Consider the following 25,737-nt stretch of genomic DNA (forward strand, 5'->3'; position numbering starts at 1 on the left):
AGTTGTTTATCTGATCTTGATTTAACTTTGATAAGTGGTATCTATCAAGAAAATTGTCCATTTCTTTTAGATTTTCCAATTTTATGAAATACAGGTTTTTGAATTATGACCTAATGATTCTTGGATTTTCCTCTGTATCTGTTACTATATTCCCCTTTTTGTTTCTTACTTTGTTAATTAGAATATTGTTTCTGTCTTTTAATTAGTTTAGATAAGGGTTTGTGTATCTTGTTGATAAAGAACCAACTCTATTTTGTCGATTCTTTGTATTGTTCTCTTTATTTCTATTTTTATTGATTTCAATCTTCAGTTTAATTATTTCTTGCCATCTAATCTTCTTGGGTGTGTTTGCTTCTTTTTGTTCTAGAGCTTCCTGGTGTGCTCTTAAATTACTAATATGAGATCTCTTCAATTTGTTTCTTCAGGATTGTAGCACGAATTATAAAAACCCAGAGACAGATATTGGGGTTCAAGCTGAAGATCAGGAAAGCAAAACAGTCAAGCCACTAGGAAAGTCTTACCTCTACCAAGGCTGGGCACAGGCAGATTGAGTCCTGAGCCTCTGTCTCCTCCTATTTTATAATCCCCATTAGTTCTGGGATTAAATGTGTGTGACTCCTAGTATTGGAATTAAAGGTATGAGGCACCACTACCTGAATCTGTTTCTGCCTGATCGTGTGTAGCACAGCATGCCTTTGAACTCAGAGTTCCCTCTGATTCTATCTCCCAAATCCTGGGATTAAAGGTGTATGGCACCATTGCCTGACCTCTAGTGGCTTAATTTTACCCTCTGATCTTCAGGCAAGCTTTATTTATTAAAACATAAATAAAATACCACTATACAGGACAAATATCCCTTCCCTCCTTCCTGTGTCCGGGTCCCTTTCTCCCTAGTCCTCTATCTCCTTTACCATCATACCCTACCCCATTCTAACACAACCTCCCCTTCTTCTCCTCTTAGAATTACACCTGCAAGGTCATTTGCTGCTGGTTTTCTACCTGAGTCAGAAAACTTTTTCTCCCTGCTTAATAAAGGACATCTTGCCAGGCAGTGGTGGCGCACACCTTTAATCCAGAACTCAGGAGGCAGAGGCAGACGGATCTCTGTGAGTTCAAGGCCAGCCTGGTCTACAAGACCTAGTTCCAAGACAGGCCCGAAAACTACAGAGAAATCCTGTCCCAAAAAAAGAAACCTCCCCCCAATAAAAAAGGATATACTTGAAGCCAGTTCATGTATTAGGATCGAAACCTAGTGCCATTGTCCTTGGCTTCTCATCAGCCTTCACTGTCCGCCTTGTTCAGAGAGTCCAGTTTCAACCCATGCTTATTCAGTCCCAGTCCAGCTGGCCTTGGAGAGCTCCCAATAGATCAGTTCCACTGTCACAGTGGGTGGGTGCACCCCTCGTGGTCCTGATTTCCTTGCTCATGTTCTCCCTCCTTCTGCTCCTCATTTGGACCTTAAGAGCTCAGACGGTTGATCCAAATTGGGTCTCTGTCTCTCTCTCGATCCATCGCCAGATGAAAGTTCCTGGCTTTGTGGGAGCGTAGCCTGTTTGGATGCTCACCTTCCTGGACCTAGATAGAAGTGGGAGGACCTTGGTCTTCATGTAGAGCAGGGAATTTGGACTGCTCTTCAGTATCGAGAGGGAGGGGGAGTGGACTAGGGGGAGGAGAAGTGGAGTGGGGATAGGGGGAGGGAAGCGGGGGGGAGGGGGCAATATGTGGGAGGAGGGGGAGGGAAATGGGAAACGGGGAGCAGTTGGAAATTTTAAGTAAAAAAGAATAAAAAAAAAAAAGGATATACCTGTAAAAACAGGTGTGGGTGTGGTTTGTACCTAATCTGGGGTCAGGAAGGGAGCCCCCGCTGTGCAGGAGTCCCCTTCAGAGAACCAGCTTTAATTTGTGGTGGTCTGATAGAATACATAGAGTTATTTCAAATTTCTTGTATCTGTTGAAACTTACTTTGTGCCCAGGTATGCAGTCAGTTTTGGAGAATGATTGTGAGGTTCTGAGAAGAAGATATATTCTTTTGTGTCTGGGTAAAAGTTCTGTAAATATCTATTACATTCATGTGGTTCATTATTTCTCTGTTTAGTTTTTGTCTGGATAAGCTATCCACTGGTGAGAGTTGGGGAGGTTTGATGTGCAATTTAAGCTTTAGTAATGTTTCTTTTACAAATGTGGGTGCCCTTGCATTTGAGGCACAGATGTTGAGAAATGAGATGTCATCTTGGTGGATTTTTCCTTTGATGAAAATGAAATGTCCTTCTCCATCTCTTTTGTTTAATTTCAGTTTTAAATTCATTTTGTTAGAGATTAGAATAGCTACACCAGCTTACTTCTTAGGTCTATTTTCTTGGAAAACCTTTTTCCAACGCTTTATTCTGAGGTAATGTCTATCTTTGATGTTAAGATGTGTTTCTATATACAGCAGAAGGATAAATCCTGCACTGACATCCATTCTATTGCTTGTGTGTTTTTACTGCCAAACAGAGTTCACTGATATCAAGAGACATTAATGACCAATGATTGCTAATTCCTGTTATTTTATTATTTTTATTGTTGTTGGTGGTGGTGGTAGAAGGTGTGTGTGTCCCCATTTCTTAGGTTTTGCTGATGTGTAATTATTTGCCTGTGCTTTCATGGGTACAGTTAACTACCTTGGGTTGAAGTTTTCCTTCTGGTACCTTCTGTAGAGCTAGATTTATAGATAGACATTATTTAAATTTGGCTTTGTCATAAAATATTCTCTTTTCTCCAGCAATGGTGATTTAAAGTTTTGCTGGGTATAGTAGTCTGGGCTGGCATACATGGTCTCTTAAGAGTTTGCAAGACAAAAAGAGAGTAACTGTCAAGGGACCAGGTCTGAGCCAGAGACCTTTGCAGGACTGGGTGCTAGTCAGGAACCTCTGAAGGAACAGGCCTGAGACAGAGATCTCTGTGGGAAAGGGTATATGGACCTCCAAGGGAGCAGGCCTGAGCCAGAGACCTCTTTGGGACCAGGAGTGAGTCAAGAACCTCCAAGAGAACAGGCCCAAGCAAGCAAACTCCATAGGAGCAGGCCCGAACAACCTCCAGGAATGCAGAGCTACCCCTGGGAGCACAGAGCAACCTCCGGGAAACATGGCCCTGACTACACCATGAGGAGCAACCATGTGAGCTTTGGATCCACTGGCACCTGGAAGACTGATCACCAGAGACACAGCCCTAACTACACCAATCAGAGAAAAAGATGGGTAGACAAGGTGAGAACACACTAAAAACCACAAAGAGCAACAGGTCATCAACAAAAACAAGTGGCTCTACAACAGCAAGACTTGAACACACAAATATAGATAAAGCAGAAGAAAATGACCTAAAAAATAACTTTGGGAGAATGTTTGAGGCCCTTAAAGAGGAAATGAAGAATTCCCTCAAAGAAATGGAGGAAAAGACAAACAAAAAAATGGAAGATATCAACAAATCTCTAAAAGAAAACCAAGAAAAAGCAATCAAACAGATGAAAAAAATGATACATGACTTTAAAACAAAAATAAAAACAATAAAGAAAACACAAACCAAGAGAATTATGGAAATGAAAAATATGAGAAAACAATCAGGAACCACAGACGCAAGCATAAAAAGGACAATACAAGAGATGGAAGAAATAATCTCAAGCACTGATGATACAATATAGGAAATAAACTCATCAGTGAAAGAAAACATTAAATCTAACAAAACTTAACACAAAATAGCCAGGAAATATGGGACACCATGAAAAGACCAAACTTAATAATGATAGAAGGAGAAGTCCAACTCAAAAGCACAGAAAATAATTTAACAAAATCATAGAAGAAAACTTTCCCAACCTAAAGAAAGATATGGATATAAAGATACAAAAAGCTTACAAAACACCAAACAGACACCAAAAAAGTCCACTTGCCACATAATAATCAAAACACTAAATATACAGAATAGAGAAGGGATATTGAGAGCTGCAAAGGAAAAAGGCTAAGTAAGATATAAAAGCAGACCTAACAGAATCATACCTGACTTCTCAAGAAACAACAAAAGCCAGAAGGTCTTGGTCAAGCATTATGCAGACATTAAGTAACCACAGATGCCAGCCCAGACTACTATACCCAACAAAACTTTCAATAACCATAAATGTACAAAAAAAAAGGATATTCCATGACAGAAACAGATTTAACCAATACCTAGCCAAAAACCCAGCCCTATACAAAGTACTAGAAGGAAAACTCCAACCCAAGGAAGTTAGCTACATCCACAAAACACAGACAATTGATGTGGGATTTTACTCTGTATGCTGTGATTACCATTAATGAATAAAGAAACTGCTTTGGACCTAAAGCAGGGCAGAATTTAGGTAGGCAGAAAAAATTAAACTGAATGCTGGGAGAGAGAAGGCAGAGTCAGAGAGAAGCCATGGAGCCACCACCAGAGACAGATACATTGAAATTTTGCTGGTAGGCCACGATCTCGTGGTGATGCACAGATTAATGGAGATGGGTTAAATTAAGATGTAGGAGTTATTCAATATGAAGCTAGAGCTAATGGACCAAGTAGTGATTTAATTAATACAGTTTCCATGAGATTATTTCAGGGCTAAGTGGCCGGAACCAATAAGCGGCCTTCCTACTGCAGACACTAGATGATCTCACAGCAGCAAATCCCACAGAAAGGAAAAAGTACATATAATAACATCAACAATGAAAACTAAAATAACAGGTCATTAATATCCCTTAATATAAATGGACTCAATTCACCCATGAAAAGACACAGATTGGATAACAGATTGAATATGATAACTGAATCTATCCTTCTGCTGCATATAAGAAACATTTCTCAACCTCAAAGACAGACATTGCCTCAGAGTAAAGGGTTGAGAAAAATTTTTCCAATCAAATGGACTTAAGAAACAAGCTGGTATAGCTATCCTAATATTTAATAAAATAGACTTCAAACTAAAATCAATCACAAGAAACAAAGGAGATTTCATATTAGTGACAGGAAAAAAAATCCATCAAGAGGAAATCTTAATACTGAATGTTTATGCCCCAAATACAAAGGCACCCTCATATGTAAAAGAAACACTACTAAAGCTTAAATCACACATTAAACCTCACACACCCCATTCTCACCACTAGACATATGTCAGACAAAAAAATTAACAGAGAAATGAGGGAACTAACAGATGTTATGACTCAAATGGACTTAACAGACACATATGCTGGACAATTATCTGTCTTTATTTGTGCAGGTATACCCATGATGGCCATAACTTCTAATAAATGTGTGGTTACTAAATCAGCCTTTTCTGAGTTCAAGGCAGTTGCCCATTGAAAACCTGAATAAGTGTCAATGGTGTGTTGTACATATTTTAATTTTAATTTTCCAAATTCTGTAAAGTGGAACACATCCATCTGCCAGATCTCATTCATTTGAGTACCCTTTGGGGTACTCCCTGCTGGTAATGGTGTTTGACTATAGAAAGAGCAAGTACGACATCTCTTTATAATCTCCTTAGCTTGTTGCCATGTAATAGAAAGCTGTTTCTTTAAACATTTTCTAATGATACGATGTTTCTTATGAAATCGTGATGCCTTTAGCACACTTCCAATCAATAATCAATCAATTTCTGCATTACCTTGTGCTAGAGGACCTGGCAGACCAGTATGGGATTGGATGTGTGTTATATATATGGGACAAAAACCTAGTCCTGATCATATCTTGAACCTGAATGAATAATGACGTCAATTCTGTATCATCTGGTATAAACTCAACAGTTTCAATATGCAAGACGATTCTTTCTGCATATTACGAATCAGTAACTATATTAAGAGGTTTTTTAAAATCCTTTAGTACCATGAGAATAACATATAATTCTGCCTTTTGGACAGAATTATAAGAGCTTTGTTTCACCTTATTTAATTTTTCTGATCTGTAACCTGCCTTTCCTGATTTATTTGCATCTGTATAAAATGTACTGGCTCCAGTTATTGGTGCATCACGTACAATTTGGGGAAGAATTTAAGGTGTTCTCTTTATGAGGTTAATTCTATCACTTTTGGGATAATTGCTATTAATTTCTCCCATAAAATTTGCACAAGCTCTTTGTCAAGATTTATTGTCTTCTCTTAATTTTTTAATTTCACCAGCAGTAAAAGAAACTATAATCTCTGCTGGGTCTATTCCTGCTAGCTGATGAAATCTCAATTTTCCTTTTATAATTGATTCAAAGACTTTTTCACATAAGTTTTAATTTTTTTTACTTGGTTTATGTGATAAAAAGGTCCATTCTAAGATAATATATTCTCTCTACATTAAAATTCCTGTAGGGGAAGTTCTGGAAAGCAATATGACTAGAATACAATTAAGATTTGGATTTACTCTATCTACATGTGCCTCCTATAGTTTCTCTTAAATGACCATCAATTCTTTTTCCACTTCAGCTGTTAATTCTCTGAGACTATTTAAATCTTTGTCACCATCTAAGGTTTTGTTTAAATGAACTATTAGGTCAAGTGTTATCCCAACAGCCGGTCGTAGACTGGAAATATCTCCTAACAATTTTTGAAAGTCATTAAGAGATCACAATTGGTCTCTCCAAATTTGTGCCTTTTGTGTTCTAATTTTCTGAAAACGTATTTTGTAACCTAGGTAATTGACAGAATCTCCTCTTTGTATTTTTTTCAGGAGCAATTTGTAATCCCCATTTAGGTAAAACTTTTTTCACTTCTTCAAACATTCTTTCTAAAGTATCTGAATTTGAGTCAGAAAACAAAATGTCATCCATCTAATGGTAGATTATAGACTTAGGAAACTGTTTACATATTATTTCCAATGGCTGATTTAGCACAGGGTGGGATTACTGAGCACACCCTGTTGGAAGATAATCCACTGGTAACTCCTACTAGGCTGAGAATTATTATAAGTATGCACTGTGAAAGCAAATTTTCTCGATCCTTTCCTTGTAAAGGTATAATGAAGAAATAATCCTTTAAATTAATAACTATGAGAGGCCATCCTTTTGATAATAGAGAAGGGAGAGGAATTACAGACTGTAGAGGGCCCATATTTTGGATAACCTTCTTGATCTGTCACCATTCTCCGTTTTCCAGATTTCTTTTTAACAACAGCAAGAATTCCAAGGGTGGGTTGATTCTTCAATATGGTGAGCATCTAATTGCTCCTGTACCAGCTGCTCTAAAGCCTGCAGTTTGTCTTCCATTGAAGGCCATTATTTAACCCATATGGGTTTCTCAGTTAATCATTTTAAAGGCAAGGCTGTTAGTACCTCTGAAGGTTTGCTTTGTGCTCTTGTACAGCCTGAATGGCTGGTGACCTTTATTTATAATATTATATAATATCCTTCCCAGAAACATGAGTTTGGGCGATTGCAGGAATGTTAACCTGGGTATTCCATTGCTGCAATATGTCACAGTCCCAAAAATTCACTGCAATATTAGTTACATATGGCCTCAGCCTTCCTTTCTGTCCTTCTGGTCCTATGCATTCGACCCACCTTGTGCTTTGTTTTACTTGAAATAGGGTTCTAATTCCTAGGAATTGAATATCTACCACTTGAAGAGGCCAATCTGGATGCCAAGATTCTGGAGTAATGATAGTCATATCTGCACCTGTGTCTAGTAATCCCTCAATTACAGTGTCACTTCTACGCACTCTTAGCTTTGGTCTTTGATCATTTATAGAAGTCTGCTAAAATATACATTTCCTATTTCCTACTGAAATTTTTGATTCATCCCCCAGGTCTATTCCATCATCCAGAACAGTATGGTTTTTTACAGTAGGCACTGGACTGTTTAATTTTCCTGGTGAGACATGTTGTCCATAGTGACTGGGAATGACTGGGCCTTGTTTGACATCGGGGCCTGCGAAAGGCACCCCAAAGAGTTTCCTGGTGGTATCGGGTTGCCTTGTCTGTCTCTTGTTGACCTACATTCATTAGTCAAATGCCGGCCTTTGCCACACTTCCTACATATCCCAGAAGGCTGAGTCCTCCTATTCTTGCCATTCCTAGAGGAGACATTATTCCTAGGAATTCCTTGTCTACTATCCCTTCTTAAATGCCCTATTCTTCCACAATTAAAACATTTGGCATTTTGTTGTCTCCTCATACCATTGGAAATTGTATCTCCTACCCAAGCTTCAGTACTATAGTCAAATGTTTGAACATTCATTGTATGCAAGATCCATTCATCTATGGGTGCTGATCTGACCTTTACAGACCCAAGCATCTTCTTACATTCTAAGTTGGCATTTTCAAAAGCCAAGGATTCAATTATAATACATCTAGTTTCAGGGTCAGTCACTCCTAATTGTACAGCCTTAGTTAATCTTTGTAATAAGTCAGTAAAGGGTTCTCTCTGGCCCTGTTTAACTCTAATATATGATTCAGTCTTTAAATCCTGTCCCAAGCATTTAAAGCTTCTGTGCTGCATAGGGACAAGGTGCATTCGTCATAGTGAGCCTGTTCCTGAGGATCAGAGTAATGACCCTTGCCAAGCCAATCGTGTGTGGGTAACTTAGTACTTGAAGCCCACATTTTCACTATTTCCCTGACAAAAGGTAAAAGTAGCCCATAAGAAACTATTGCTTGTTTTATTTCTTTTAAATCACTCATATGTATTGGTTCCCATGCATATTCTTTGACTACATTAGGGTACTTTGTGCCAGATGGTTTTTCTGAGGAAATTACCAGATATGCACTTGAAACTCCATGTAAGTCATCTAGGGGTCTGGCATGTACTGATGAGGCTAAATCCTGTCCTTGTACCTTCTGTCTCTGTTCATCAATTTCAATAAATTCCTCAATATTTTCAAATCTTTTTAATACTGGCTTTTTTAAAGTCTGAATCTCCTGTCCAGTGTTCTGTTCTAAGGTATGAAACTTGTCCATTTAAGATAATGTCTCATCCTTGGACATGTCATAACTTTTCAACAGATTTTGATAGTTAGATTCAACAGCACAAATTCTTTCAGATAATTTTGTCAAACTGATGCTATCCCTCTCCATAGTATTGAACCATTTTTTAATGAGATAATCTTGAAAGCCAAGCTAATTCCTAGAATCAAATAAAGGGAAGGAAAATAGTGTAAGTCTTGCACAATACCTTCCATAGAAAAAGCAAAATAATTACTGAATTCCTGGATGCTATCAGTCATTTTTTTTTATTATAGTTTTTCAGGTCTTACCTGTCGTAAAGTAACTACAATAAATTGGAGTAGGTGTAATAATCGTTATGGGCCAGCAGGTATCTCAGTTGTAGCCATGTGGCTGAGAGATGCTAGCAGCAGCGAACAACACATGTTGCTTACTTAGGTACTAAAAAATATGCTTTATTTAATAAATTAAGAGCAGTTATTAAGCTGATCAAACGATTCTGAGAGTTGGGGTCCAGGGGGTAAAAAAAAAAAAAAAAAAAACCAAAGTTTTTCATCAATATAAGCTGCGGACTGTGTACCCTGCAGGGATTGCAGGCAGCAGTGTGTGGGCTGGTGTGTAACACACAGAGAGGTAGCATGGGGGTGTGAGCCAAGGAGCGCTAAGCAGTAGCCTGCTGTGTCTGAGGGCCAACTAGAGTAGCGGGTGGGAGTCAGTGCCCAATGCACCATGCAGCTGGCAGACCAATCCCAAAAAGTGTGGTCTGGTCCCCATGTTCAGGCACCAGATGACGGTGGAAGTTACAAAATAATCCCACACTAGTTCAATTAGTATAATAAAGGGTTATTTATAAAGGGAGACTCACAGATCACTGTCCTAGATCACAGTCCTCTGCACGAATGGGGAATAGGAACAGAGTCTAGCATCTGGAAGTGAGAGCAGGAAGCAAGAGAGCAGGAAGCAAGAGTGCAGGCTTTACAGCTGCATTTCTAGTATAAGAGACTAAACCCAAGTTGACTGGTATTTTAAAGGCTATTTGCTGAAGGAACAGAAGGGGCTCCCACAGTAGTTGTCTGTAAGGTTGCTTTCTTCAGGTCTTGCTGTATTAGGATAGCTGGGCTCTGGTGGTGTCATATTGCCCTGTTTATTGTTGATTGTAGTCTTACACTGGTGTCTAGACATCTGGGTTTAGGATGGTTATATGTCTAGGTGCTGATTTCTGAACTGTCTTTGTTGTATGGGTATCTTGATCCTTGGTTTCTCTTTCCTCTCTGGTCTTTGTGACATGGATTTCTGGTGGCCGGTATGACCTCTGAACTAATAGGGAGTCTCTGTACAAGTTGGGGGCTGGTCTTCTAGTATATCTTGGCCTTTTTTGCATCAGAGGATCTCTGATCTTCTGATTGGTGTGACCTGTACCTGTTCTTTTGATTGATGTTACCTACACCTGAGCAGCAGATGCCTTCCTGAGTCGGGGGCAAGGCCTGATGTTCTGATTGGTCCAGACCTGCTATCTTAATCAAGCAATGTCCATAAAACTCTACCATCACACTGATATGAATTTCATCTACACCAAATTCCAGGGCCACTGGAGGGCAGAGAAAATGGAAGAGCAATGTACAAAAGAATGTCTGTTGCCTCAAAGCAGTCACACTGGAAGGTCTGTTCCCAGAAGAGATGTCTCCCCAAACTCCCTCTCCCTTCCTTTCCTACCTATATTCCTTAAACACATTCTTCAGTAAAATTAACATCATTTCCTTTTTACAATTAGCACACAGCAGTTAAAGACAAGATGATTACAAGTACCGTCTGCCACGGCTACCTTGGTTCCTTGGTTACTGTTGGTGCAAATGTAAACCCCACGGAAAGAGTCAAATATGTTAGTATTATTAATAAAATAGCTCTTAAGAGAATCTCAGGAACTACCAGGGAGTTTGCAAGCTGTATTTTGAGAACCACTGTTTTTCAAGAACCATAGGAATATAAAGTTTTGTTACATCAAAGACTCTACAAGCTCTTCCTTTATGCTATGTTATAAATTCACTTTTTAAATACAATTACCAGACAGAAAAAAGTTATTTTACTCTAAGTTTTCATATGAAATTAAATTTATCTTGAATGCTTATAAAACAATCTATTATTTACCCCACTAACATTCCAGAATATATAATTTTAAGTCCTATAAAAACAGATTTATCTCTGCAAACAGTAACAAAATAAATACCCTATAATATAAAGAAGCCATAAGTCATTGTACTTAACTGTAACAGAACTTGATTTTGCGTTGCTTCATCTTGAGGATCCTAAGGGGAAAAAGAGTAGGTTTTATTTTCCAAACTAAGGAATAATAATGAAACAAACCAAAAGTGAAACACTCCAGAGAATTCTTAAGTGTTTCTTAGCTCCTCATTTTTTTTCTTTTTGAGATCTTAATATAGTTATATCATTTCTCCTTATATTTTCTTCCTTCAGACTCTCCCTTATATGCCTCCTTCTGTACATTAAATGATCAGCAGTTTCTTTTATTCTCATATCAGACCAGAAAAACTGAAGGTACTGCATTCTATTCAAAAAAAGATAAAATTCACTGACATAATTTTTCAGTTTAAGGTTTCACAGTATATTTGCCTTGCTCACTTTAAAAAGAACCTTGCCTTAAATATGGTGTTATCGTCAAAAAAAAAAATATTTATTTATTTATTAAAGGTTTCTGCCTCCTCCCCACCACCACCTCCCATTTCCCTCCCCCTCCCTCAATCAAGTCCCCCTCCCTCGTCAACCTGAAGAGCAATCAGGGTTCCCTGCCCTGTGGGAAGTCCAAGGACCTCCCACCTCAATCCATGTCTATTAAGGTGAGCATCCAAACTGCCTAGGCTCCCACCAAGTCAGTACGTGCAGTAGGATCAAAAACCCATTGCCATTGTTCTTGTCCGCTATGTTCTGCGAGTACGGTTTTATCCCATGCTTTTTCAGACCCAGGCCAGCTGGCCTTGGTGAGTTCCCAATAGAATATCCCCATTGTCTCAGTGTGTGGGTGCACCCCTCGCGGTCCTGAGTTTCCTTGCTCGTGCTCTCTCTCCTTCTGCTCCTGATTTGGACCTTGAGCCTATAATTCGTGATCCTAGAGAAACTAAATAAGAAGGTGAACCCAAAGAAAAACATATAGGCATCCTCTTGAATATTAACCTTCATCAGGCGATGAAAGGAGACAGAGGCAGAGACCCACATTGGAGCACTGGACAGAAATCTCAAGGTCCAAAAAAATATTTTTTAAAATATTGCTCTGGGAGTCCCCTGCCTATTTCTACGATCTATAGATACAGCTTTCTGAGAATAAAGCAATTGGCCTTAATATACAAACATTTTAACAACAGAACAATACAATCCTATTTTTTTAGAAAAAGCACACAAACACATATAAATCATGATATATGAGAGTCTCCAATTAATGTTCAGTGTATGTATATACAGGCATATCTAGCTAAAGTTCTGCTACTTGGGCTGATAATACTCTGCCCATAACCCACAAACTATCTAACAAAAACTCCAAGACCAGGCACAGGAAATCTTCTTTGGAGTTGTTGGTCAGGGGAGTTCAAGAGACTTTCAAAACTATATATAGAGACTATTACTGCTGCCCTTGGTTGTCTCCGAGGGGCTGGCAGTAAGTTCCTATTGCTGAAGACACCATGTACTTCAGACATAAGACCTGGAGGATCTAAACTGAATCTGACCTAAAAGCCTCTTCCCTAAGGACAAGTTTGCATAGTATCAGGAGGGGCAATGGAAGCTTCCAAGGGAGGGAAGCAACTAACAATCTTACCTAGTGCAATGCTTATGAACTACAATGACAACCAGCATGGCAGGAAGGCCTAGGGGCGCAACAGTGGCCCTGAAGTACCAGTGGTAACCAACAGCTCTCTAACTGAACTTAAGGCCAGTTAACAGGAAAGAAAACATGCCTGACAGTGAAAGCCTAGTCAACCACCTATGGCTAGTGAGGTCATAGATCTTAGAAGAGAACCTAGTACTACCACTTTATAAAACCAGCCTAATTCCTAACTGCATTTTAAATATCTATCCTTATAACCATAAAAAAGTGTAACTTTCAACCCTCTTCAAAGAAACTTTTCTTTGCAACCAAAGAAGACCAACACAGAAAGCACAATTGATTAAAATATAGAGAAACAAAAGACAGTGGGGTGCTCAGTCACAATCCACACACCTACAACACAGCTTTTGCACCTAAAGCTTGGGGAATATCACAGAAGAGACAGCAGAAAGACTGTAAGAGCCAGAGGACCAGGAAAGCTGCTGTGAGATTATATCTCCTAGAAATGGTAGGAATGCTTCACTACGATACCTCAACAATACTGGTGTCTAAAGAAGACCCAAAGAAATACACCAATAGATGCATAGCATGGAAAGGGGAAATGTCATGGTGCCCCACCATTGACAAAGAACTACAGGCAACTGAGGAACGCTGAAAGAAGGATAAACAGCCCTCCTCAGGGAAGGGAGGAGATCATGTAGTATTACAATGTTAGACGAGGAGCAGGCCTGCTTGTCGTCCCGGCCACCCGGCTAGCTTAACCCCCGAAATAACCACACAGAAATTGTATTAATTAAATTACTGCCTGGCCCATTATCTCTAGCCTATTATTGGCTAACTCTCACATCTTGATTCAACCCATTTCTAATAATCTGTATAACACCACGAGGTTGTGGCTTACCGGGAAAGAGTCTAACCAGCGTCAGTCTCAGGCAGGAACTTCATGGCGTCTGCCACTCTGTCCTTCTTCCCAGCATTCAGTTCTGTCTACTCCACCTACCTATGTTCTGTCCTATTAAAAGGCCAAGGCAGTTTCTTTATTCAACCAATGAAAGCAACACATAGAAGAACCTCCTACACTGTTGTAATTTAAAAATAAAGTGAAATAAGCCAGGCACTCAGGAGGCAGAGATCAGCGGATCTCTGTGAGTTCAAGGCCAGCCTGATCTACAGAGTGAGTTCCAGGACAGGCTCCAATGCTATAGAGAAACCATGTCTTAAAAAACAAAACAACAACAACAACAACAAAATACCTTAAAAATTTTTCGAGATAACAAATACAATTATAAGCATACTATAGCTAGCCAAAGGGGATCAAAATAAAATCTTTTCTCCCTTGTTCTATGACCATCTATTACTTCAAATAATATAAATATTTCAAAATTTGAAAATAAATCACCTCATCTTCTCCAATTAATGTTCATGCTATTCACTGATTATGGAGTCTACAGACATGGGAGTTACCCACCCATGTCCCATGTATATGTATATCCTTCTACACAGGCTTTATAAAACTCAAGAGACTCAAAGGTTATAACCTTAAGACAAAACTAGCCTCACCCCAGAATCAGTTTACTAAGAATGGACCTACATATGTCTAGGCACTGCTATTGAGTAAATTAGAGTCCCTTCTTATAGTTCTTAGTCTCATTAATAAAATAATTTAAGAATGACTCAAATGGAAACTTGAAAAAAATTATTAGCATTTAAAAGAAAAACCCTAGGGTAGACAAGCTGTAAATCTCAGCAGCTGACCAGAGCGTGGGGGGGGGCGGGGTAGAGTCATGTTTTAAATAAGTTGGCATAGAGGTCACCCACACAGCATAAAAGGAACTTTTAGAGGAGCAAGAGAGCTTAGAGCACAAAAACAAACAAACGAACAACTATCTGGGTGAAGGCTTCACCCTAGTGCCTGGTAGCCAAATATCCAAAGAGTCCGGAATGTTTGGGTGGAGACATCACCCCAGCTCCTGGCATCCATGAGTCTGGAATGTTCAGGTGAGAGCTCCATCTTCAGGGGGCATTACTCCACACCCCCCCCAGTTCCCCCACCCCCAAACCCTTACCCCCTTCCAGAAGGCCCACCATTGGTGGCTCAACCCCCACAGGGCATAAGAAGCCCCCACCTCATGGTTTCCCCTGGTGGTCTCCTCAACTTTTCCTAGGGTCACCTAGGAATGCTGTGCTCAGAATAAACTTGGATTTATTAATTCAGGTGGATTGGCTTATTACATCAGTGGTCGCAGATTTCCATTAACTGGGATTTAAACTTAACACAAACAAATAAATAAAGCATACTTAGGGGCTGAAAGAAAAAGACAGAAGTTACACTGTTGTGAGTCAGACAGACTCAGACAAACGACATGGAAGCTCACAGGGGCCGTACCAGGAAGTGCAAATTCTGAGAAGGAAAAGTATAGTATTTCATTAAAATAATTCATTATCCTGCTTATCTCTTCAGCATGGGTTAAGGTGAGCCCCCCTTCCTCGTGCTGATTGTACGCCAGATGCCAGCCCAATTTGGATGAGTATTTATGTTTTGAGTAGTTTAGAATGCTGGGCCTCCACACAGGCCAGAGAAATAGCGTCCCTGATGGGCCTGCAGAAACTAGATTAAGGTTTCTGTAACGATATATCTGCATCTCCACAAAACAATTCAATCAAATGACTATCTTGCCCATTTCACTTATCTTCATAAAAGGCCAGTGAACTTTCCTGTGGAGGGCAACTACACATGAAGTAATCACAATGACAGCTAGTTGTTTTCTTCATTTCCTTCTCCACAAGACACAACTCCACTCAAGAGCTAAAGACACTAAATACAATGGTGTTACCACTGATCAGTTAATAAACTGAATAACACACTTTCATCGTCTTTTCACAAGAGACCTGAATTGCTATCTATCTCTTTTATACACAAGACTACATTTTTTCTAGCTCCTACATCTTCATATTTTGATCAGACATTAAACTATATAGGTGTCTTACTATTTTATTTTTTGAAAGTACGATGTGAGAGATTGGGCTAACTGAATCAATTTGGAGAATCTAAAAAGAACCAAATCTGTTTATGTCTTTAAAGAAATTACCCTTTACTGTGTTATCACTCTCTTCAGCTCTTCAGATGGATTACTGAGATTGGCAAAGAAGCCAGGAAAAACAAACAAACAAACAAAATCAGAACAAACACCTTGGTTCTCTACGAAAACTTAGCATCTCACATAAACTACTTTCACATGCACTGAAGCAGATTACTCACAACAAATATCCAGTGCTTTACTTATAAATTATTGATAACGTTTCCTTAACACATACTTCTCTTGGACTAAGGAGCCTAGTTTTGTTTATACAATTTAAAAATTAAATTATTCTACATATACACATGACTGCTCATTAGGGGCTGTCATATAGATAATACATAAAGTACCATCTATACATTACTTCAGTACTAACAAATGCTGAAAGAGTTGCTTGACATTTCACTTATTAGTATTTAAGAATAACTTAAACACAAAGTGATTGAATTAGAACTTTCAAGTTGGGCCAAGTCCTAAGCCCTGTTTTAATCACACTACTTCCCAGAAATACTTCTAAACCACCAAAAGTTCTGCAAGGACAATTCCAGAACTGTAAGAATTAAATAGGAATGAGCTCCTGAGTCAGAAAAGGGACACCAATAGTATTAGTGATCATCCCAGTAGAGTCAAAGTGTTCCCTGTGCCCTGAGCTTTGAAAACTCACCCCGTACTTGGGCATCTCAGCATTTTTACCTCAAAGTGGCAGATGGTAGGAAAGGTTGCTTGCTACCTGCTCACTGGAGCTTAAAAAGACAAAAGAAAGAAAGAGAAGGAAAAAAAGGCAAAAGAAGGGATGAGGGAAAAGAGGAAAACGGAAGAGAAAAGAAAAGGAAAAAAATACCTCTCCTTGACCTTACTAATACCTTTCGATTAAATGTTATCAAGCAAGCGTTGATGTATTCAGTGCCCTTTCTACATTCCTTTTGGCATTCAAGTTAACCGATTCCACCTCCATGTATGCATAAAAGAGGAAGGAGGATGGACTGGAGAGACTACTCAGAAGAAAAAAGCACTTGCTGTTCTTGCAGAGGACCAGTTCCATTTCCATCACCCACATTATGGCTCACAGCCTCCTTCAACTCCAGTTCTGGCCTCTGTATACATATATACACATAAACTAAAGAAACAGTTTTTTAAAGCGGAAGGAGGAAGCCTTCAATTTGGATCCATACTGCTTGAATACTGAGCTGTATTTCAAAGAGGAGATGTGGAGACCTGCCCTGCTGGTAATAACTGCAGGACTGAATAATCATTTCTTATCAAGCAAGCATCTTTTACAAATGACCAAGAAAAGGATTATGAGATTAATGCTACCCACTGCAATTAGTTAGGGTCACTCAGAAAAACAGACCCCAAAGGACAAATGAATAGATAAATAGTTTATTGTAAAGAGTTGAAACCCATGGTTATAAAAATTATGTCCAAATCTGCAGTGCAAATTGTTGGGCTTGAGACCTAAAGAATTAATGACATAGTTATTACTTGAAGGTCAGCAGAGAAACTAGGAGAGCTGACAATACAGATGATGTGTTAGAATCAACAAACAAAAACAATTTGCACGTGCCCACAAATACACATATTACATAATCAATCAATTAATTAAAATAAAGGAACTAACAGTGTTGATAAAGTCCAAAGACAGTCAACTGAACCATTCTCTCTTTCTGGGAAAGGGAGACATCTTTCTTCAAACCAGGCTTTTTGATGAAGCCCATAGATAATATGGAGAACACAAACAGCTTTACTCAAGTGCACGCATTTAAATACTGAGGATGTGGATACAGCTCAATGACAGTTACTCAGCATGCACAGGGATATAGATTAAAACCCTACCCCCAGTAGAGAGAGAGAGAGACAGAGAGAGAGAGAGATGCTGGTTTCATCCAAACCACCCTCATTTACACAACTACCTGGATACCTATTGGCCTAGGATACCTAGATACCTAGTACTTGACTACCATGCCAACTACTCTGATAGATACCTATGTTCCCAATTTTCTCTCTAGACATATCACTAAATTCTTCAAACAAATAAGAATTTAGGCATGTAAGAATGTAAGACAGTGTCATGATTTGAACCTGGAATGGTGCTCTCCTCACAGGCTGAAGGCTTGGTACCAGCTGGTAGCACTGCTGGAAGTAGTGGAAACTCAGGAGGTAGGCCTATTGGAGGGAAGCAGTCCATCCCTCTGAGTAGTGCATTTAGCTCTTCCTGTGTTCTGTCAGCCTGTCCTTGCCCCCTTCTATTCTCGCTCTTTCTCAGCCTTCATGAGTAAGAGCAGCTCCACTGTACCTATGCTCCCTGTCATGAGGTCTATAGGAATGGAGCCAGAATGCTGGAATGAGTTCTCTGAAACTGTTAACCAAAGTAAATATTTTGCTTTCATTTTCTCAGGCATTTTTTTCATAATGATAAAAAGTGAACATAAACTCTTGTCATATAGCAATATAAAGATTAGACAGGGTTATTACAATGCCAAGCAAAACGTAATGGGAAAGAGCTACTGAGGAGCACGGTATGAATCCCAGCACAGATCTTCCTTTCTGGTCTGCTCTCATGTAACACTGGATGACAGCCACAGTCTCTTGTGACACTGCCACCTGGCACCTGATTTCTTAGGTAGAATTTACTTAGAAGTCTGATTCAATTTATTAAAATAGTATGTTTTCTTTTAAATAACTCTGGGAAAGCATCTTTTCAGGTCCCTCCATGTTTTTATTTTTGACACACTAAATTCCTCTCAGACAGTCAAATTTTAAAGGCTTCTTTTGATAGAACAAAAACAAAGCTGGACGAAAGTAACAACATATGTCAGTTTAGAAAATGACTTACTAAAATTTGCTACAGATATTTAAATAGGCCCATTACCACTGTCTACCTTTTACTGTAGCCCAAAACAAATGGAGGTATAAGGAAAAGTTAAGAGGTTTCTAGTTTTCCAATGAAACTTTGAAAATTTTAAAAAAAGAGGGACAAATGTTAATTATTCATTTATCTTTCACAACCTAATTTGAAAATGAACATATCTAATTGACTATCTAATGATAACCTCTGAAAGGCACATCCACTAACTCGGAAGCATCTAAGGCTACTGTGCCCAAATTGCTGATTACTGGAATTTACTTAGGAGGCTGAAACATTGGACATTTTCTACTCAGTACAGGTCTGGTAATCCGTATTTTTAAAAACTACTCTAAGTACTATGATAATCAAGGACTCAAATCCATATTCTAAGGTGCAAGTGAGAGCCTGACACAAAATCACACTGTAAGTGCTTATGAAATAAACAGAAAAATTTTCTGAAGGGCTATCAACATAGCTGTTAAAGTACTCACCTACTAAGAGTAAGGGTTCAATCCCCAGAACCACAGGAGAATGGAAACATACATATATATGAATATATAGTCATACATGCATACATACTTCTTATTTCAGTTCAGAAGCTAGCTGAAAAACTGTTTCTTCTTAACTCAGAAATTTCAAAAGAAAAATTTAAACAGATTATCAGAAGCCAAATATAGATATCTCAGTTTCAAGGAAAAAAAATTGGCATTGAATTTTCTCTTTTTATCAACAATACTTTATGAAATAAACCTTCCTAGGTGTGGTATTAAATAAATCTCCAGTCACCTCTGGAACTCCTGCCATTCCTGCTATTAAAACATCTGGGTGGGGACTAGGGAGAGGGTCCAGACAGTACAGTGCTTGTTCTGCAAGCATGAAGACCTGAGCTCCATCCTCAGCGTCCACATGAGAGCCAGACGTGGTGGTCTGCAACTGTAAGACAGTGCTGGAGAGGCAGAAACACAAAGATCCCTGAGGCTTGTTGGCCAGTCAGTCTGTCAGAATCAGTTAATTCCAGATTCACTCAAAAAATATAATGGTAAGGGACTAACAAAAATAACGGTCAAACTTTGACCTTCATATGTACACATACCCAAGTGTGAGTAAACCCACATATAAACGCATGTGCACGCCCCCCCCCGAGTGTGTGTGTGTGTGTGTGTGTGTGTGAGAGAGAGAGAGAGAGAGAGAGAGAGAGAGAGAGAGAGAGAGAGAGAGAGAAGAGAGAGAGTCAGGTGAGGTAGCTCCTGTTTGCAATCCCAGCACTTAAGAGGCAGAGGCAGCTTCCCCACCATGTTGTAAGGATCTCATTAGCCGTAAGCCAGAATAAATCCTTCTTTCTTAAACTGCACAGGTCAGGTATTTTCCCAGCAGTGAGAAATGTGTGTGTTGGCTCACTGTTCTTTGAGAGCAAAAACTCCCTGCAATGAGTATATGTTCAAATAACATCAACGAGCCGGGCGGTGGTGGCGCACGCCTTTAATCCCAGCACTTTGGAGGCAGAGGCAGGTGGATCTCTGTGAGTTCAAGACCAGCCTGGTCTACAAGAGCTAGTTCCAGGACAGGCTCCAAAAACACAGAGAAACCCTGTCTTGAAAAAGCAAATAAATAAATAAATAAATAAATAAATAAATAAATAAATAAATAAATAAATAACATCAACGTACCTGCAACACCAAGTCCTCACTAAGAGTCGGCATTACTTTATTTTTATTCTTTTGCACTTCTGAGTCCTTTTTGGAAAGGAATTTGAGCCCAAGCTGGATCTCAGGAGAAGGCATGCCTATAACAAAATATAATTAATCAATCACTTCCACTAATTTTCTTATTCTACTTTTAGATGAATTAAGAATATTACAAATATGGTAAAATATCATTTCACAAGGGACTAATGCTATATATTATTAAATGGCAAAGTAAATGTTTAGCATAAGTGAGGCCTGGGTTCACAGTCCAAAAGATTATGTAACATGGTTTCTTAACTGTGATTTTCATATGTCAATAGTGATTATTATTTCTTAGTAGGTGGTCATGCTGCACTGAACATAACAATGCTTGATTATTTCTTGGCCTCGGGTTGAAGGAATGCAATGAGTATGTAGAGAAAATTTTATATCCTAGAACTGGGGAAATGTCTTGATGGATAAAGAGCTTTTTGTCATTTTGTTAAAGCAGCCCAAGCTAAGACACACCTTGTCATTCAGCATAAAAAGTTGCCTCAGAGCCGGGCGGTGGTGGCGCACGCCTTTAATCCCAGCACTCGGGAGGCAGAGACAGGCGGATCTCTGTGAGTTCGAGACCAGCCTGGTCTACAAGAGCTAGTTCCAGGACAGGCTCCAAAACCACAGAGAAACCCTGTCTCAAAAAACCAAAAAAAAAAAAAAAGTTGCCTCAGAAGTAATTACATGATTTCTCACAAATGCACTAAGATCTTAATATACTAATATATTAATGACACAGAAATAATCACACATGTTAATTTGCATACATGCACATAGAAATTTGATATATTATAGCCCACAGTAAGATGGCTTAGTGGGTAAAATTGTACCCTGCCAAGGTCCACACCGAAGTTCAACCCTTAGGGCAGACACGGTGGAAGGAGAGAGCCAGCTCTCACACTTGTCCTGACACACAGCAACTTATACATTAATTTAATAGTGCTTTAAACAGAATAAAATGGAATACTCAGTACATCATATTGGGACAATTAGTTTATTACTTGAAAAAAAATAAAATTAGAACTCTTCTTTTTCCCATATGCAAAAATACTCTACCTATACTAAGCATAGAAGAACGGAAGCAGGCTAGAGATACGGCTCAGCCAGTAGAGCACTTATTCACTCGAACAGCACACGGACTTGAGTTTGTCCCTAAAACACATGTCAAAATGCTGACAACCCCAGCACTGCAGAGGTAGAGACAAGATGGTCTCTGGGCTTACTAGACAGCCAGTTTAGCCAATAAGTGAGATCCAGGCTAATGAGAGATCCAGTCTGAAATGCACACAGCATTTCATAAATGAGAACCAAGGCTATCCTCCAATATATATGGGCATATGTATATGTACACACAAACACACACAGAGGCACAAATAAATAAAGTTTAAAAAAGAGATACCACAGCATATCACTCAGCCTGTGTAAAAACTCACTTCAAAACTGATTAAATATCTCAATGTAGGACCTAAAACTGAAATTTCTAGAAAAAAAATACTTCAAGATATAGGCATAAGAAGTAATTTGTCTAGAAAGGACACAAACAGCACAAGAAATAAAATCAAAAATAGTCAAACAAGATTACATGAAAAATAAAAAGCTTCTGACAATCAAAGGAAACAATGACCATCATGTGAAGACCACCTAGAGACTAGGAAAAACATTTCTGCCACATATCAGATATGAGACTGATAGCTAGAGTATATAAAGTATATTCAAACACCAAGAAAAATCATCTAATTAGATATGGTGACAGATGCCTTTAAACTCAGGACTTAGGAGGGAGAGGCAGGTGGATTTCTGTTATTAGATTTCAGCCAGCCTGGTTTACAGAGTGAGTTCCAAGATAGCCAGAGCTACACAGTGAAGCCCTGTCTCAAAAAAACAAAAAAAGTACTGATGAACTGAATAAGACAATTCTCAATAGAACAAACATAGAGAGCCAATAAATATTTGAAAAAATGTTCAACATCTTTAGCTGTCATAGACATGCAAATTAAAACTGCTGAGTTCCATCTCACCCTAGTTGTAATAATATCATCAAGAAAGCAAATGTCAAATACTGGTGAGAATCTGAAAAAAAGGAACCCTTATAAACTACTGGTGGTAATGTAAACTTTTAGTCACCATGGATGTTCCTTAAAAAATAAAAGTAGAAGCCGGGCAGTGGTGGCACACGCCTTTAATCCCAGCACTCAGGAGGCAGAGGCAGGTGGAGTTATGTGAGTTCAAGGCCAGCCTGGTCTACAGAGTGAGTTCCAGGACAGGAAGCAAAGCTACAGAGAAACCCTGTCTCATAAAACAAACAAACAAACAAACAAACAAACAAATGTAGAACTACTATATGACACAATTATCACACTCCTAAGCATATACTCAAAGGACTCTATGTCAACAAAGCATAGAGTTACTTACACATTCATACTTACCTCTGCCCTACTAACAACAGTCAGGAGTAGAAACAGCCTCCATGTCCGTCAACAGATGAAGAAAATGCGGTGCATACACAATGCAATGTCATGAATTCATAAATAAAAATCAAATTTTGGCATTTGCAGGAAAAATTAAAGGAAATAGAATCATGATAAAAAAAAAAGACACAGAAAGAAAGTCCTCAGCAGGTATAAGTTTTCTCAAAATGGAGGGATCCATCACAGGCTGCCTGAGGAAAAGCTTTAAACACCCCACCCCCCCGGCTCCTGAAGACTAGCTGTGGGAATCAAGTCTGATCCTGCTTAGAAACCTTCCTTAGCTCAACCTGGACTGGGACTACTTCTGATACCCCATTGACCATTAACAATGAATTGCCTAAAGGCATCCCTAAGACCCCAAGGCCCATACAGTTGATCAAACATGTGAAAAGTTGGGGGCAAGAGGAAACATACCTCCAACACTCAGTAAACAGAGAAACTAGATTCTCATACCAAGAAACATTACCAATGACCTAATTCCCATTGCAAATGCAAAAAGTACGAATAAACAAAAATATAGTTCTCCTCCGAAAATGATTCTCTCACAGTAATGTCCCCAAAGAAAAGTGACTTAGATGACATACAAGAAAATGATTTCAAAATAGCAATAATAAGCAAGATCAAATAAATGCTGGAAAGAAAACATAAATAGATAAATAACAAAATCAACTCAATATATGAAAATGAAATTTAAAAAACAACAAAGAAAAGCCAAAATAAAATAAAACTTGAAGTAAAAAATTAGGAAATTCAAACAAAAATTAAAAAGTAAAGATTCACTGGATACATCAGATCAAACAGAAGAAAGAACATCAGGTCTTGAAGACAAGTAGAGGAACTGGATTAGAGAGAATGCTGAATTACACAGACAGACAGACAGACAGACAGACACACACACACAATCCACCTGAGAATGAAACTTGCAGGAAGTCAGGAACACTATAAAAAGACCAAATCTATGAATAATAGAAAAAGAAGAATGGAATAAGGGGCTGAGATCAAATGCACAGAAAATATTTTCAACAAAACATAAACTTCCTTACTATAAGGAAAAGAAATGCCCATCGAAGTCCAAGGGGCATACAGAATACCTAACAGAACCAGGAAACAAACTCTCCACATCATATCAAAACACTAAGTGGAGGCTGGAGAGATGGCTCAGAGGCTAAGAGCACTGGGTGTTCTTCCAAAAGACCTGGGTTCAATTCCCAACAACCAAATGATAGCTTACATTTGGTGAGTTCTTCTGGTGTGCAGGTATACATACATACACAATAAATAAATAAATCTTAAAAAAAAAAAACCACTAAGTGACAGAACAAAGAAAAGATACTGAAAGCACCAAGAGAGGAAGCTCAGGTCCCATAGAAAGACAGGCCCATCAGAATTAACAACTGATTTTTCAATGGAGACTGAAAGCCTGAAGGAATTGGACCAATGTTCTACAAGTTATTAAAGAGCACAAATATAACCGAGAAAAACTTCTGGTCATAGTGGAAGGAAAATGAAAATTTTCAAGATTTTACAAAAACTATGACCACCATAGGATACAGAAAGGAATGCTTAGACCTGAAGATCATATAGAGCATGCTCAGGAAGACACAGGAAACAACATTTCCAGAACACGGAATCAAAGCGGTTTAACAAGGGTAACAAACATCAGGAATAACACACGCGGCTCAATAACGCTTAATATCAACGGTCTCAATCCCCCAACACACAAAGACTAACAGATTAGATCAGAAAACAAGATCTAGTAAATTTTTGGGTTTTTGTTGTTGTTGTTGTTGTTGTTGTTGTTGTTTTCAAGACAAGGTTTCTCTCTAGCTTTGGTGCCTGTCCTGAATTTTGCAGGCAAATGGATGGAGCTAGAAAACATCATTTTGAGTGAGGTAACCCAGACAAAGAAAAACAATTATCATATGTACTTACTCATAAGTGGTTTTCAAACATAAAGAAAACAAAATAAGCCTACAAATCACAATCCCTGAGAACCTAGACAACAATGAGGACCCTAAAAGAGACATACATAGATCTAATCTACATGGGAAGTAGAAAAAGACAAGACCTCCTGAGTAAATTTGGAGCATGGGGTTCTTTGGAGAGGGTTGAAGGTGAGTGGAGAGGCAGGGAGGAGAGCAGAGAAAAATGTAGAGCTCAATAAAAATCAATAAGATTTTTTAAAAAAAGAAAAGATGGGAGAGACACTCTATACTCATTACAAGGAAAACAGCAGGATATTAGAACCCTAAACATATATGCACCAAACAGGATCACTCAATTACATAAGAGAAACCCTATTAGACCTAAGGCCACAGACCGATTACAGCACAGTGAGAGTGGGTGATTTCAATACTCTGACCTTCACCAAGGACAAGTAATTTGGAAAAAAACCTAAATAGAACTCTGTAGTTAAATCACATCATAAATCAAACAGACCTAACAGGTATTTACAGGACACTTAACACTAAAGAACACACATTCTTCTCAGCAGCCCAAGGAACTTTCTCTAAAACGGACCACATGCTGGGACACACGAGTCTCAACAGGAGGATTCCCTGGTTACAAGCAGTCTACCTTGATAAGTTCCAGGAAAAAAAAGGTGAATGCCTGAGAGATGACACATGAAGTGTCCTTCCAAATACATGCACATACATAAGCATGTATACTCAAACACACATGTATATCTCTACACACACATACACATGTCTTAGTGATGAGAGATTAAGAACTTTAATAACATATACGTATGAAAATGCCATAAAGGAATTCATTACTCTGTGTGTTAAGTTGGGAGCATAGACCCCATCCCCTGTATCTATCCTAGCTCCCAGGCCTGAGAGTTGTATTGGTCTGGACTCCAAATCCCTGCATGCCAGGTCCTGACCC

General features: G+C 38.8%; 1 protein-coding gene across 1 annotated transcript in view; it reads right to left on the bottom strand.

Annotated features, from left to right (window-relative positions):
- Ankrd31 (ankyrin repeat domain 31) overlaps positions 1 to 25,737 on the bottom strand; it is a 140,980-nt gene that overhangs the window by 105,422 nt on the left and 9,821 nt on the right. Inside the window, exons 3-5 of the mRNA XM_057789871.1 lie at positions 20,327 to 20,442; positions 11,168 to 11,208; positions 1,400 to 1,410 (exon numbers count right to left, since the gene is read on the bottom strand). Of these exons, the coding sequence (XP_057645854.1) occupies positions 1,400 to 1,410; positions 11,168 to 11,208; positions 20,327 to 20,442 (168 nt within the window). The remainder of the gene's footprint in view (positions 1 to 1,399; positions 1,411 to 11,167; positions 11,209 to 20,326; positions 20,443 to 25,737) is intronic.

The sequence above is a fragment of the Chionomys nivalis genome, chromosome 15 (assembly GCF_950005125.1).
Source record: "Chionomys nivalis chromosome 15, mChiNiv1.1, whole genome shotgun sequence".
Lineage (NCBI taxonomy): Eukaryota > Metazoa > Chordata > Mammalia > Rodentia > Cricetidae > Chionomys > Chionomys nivalis.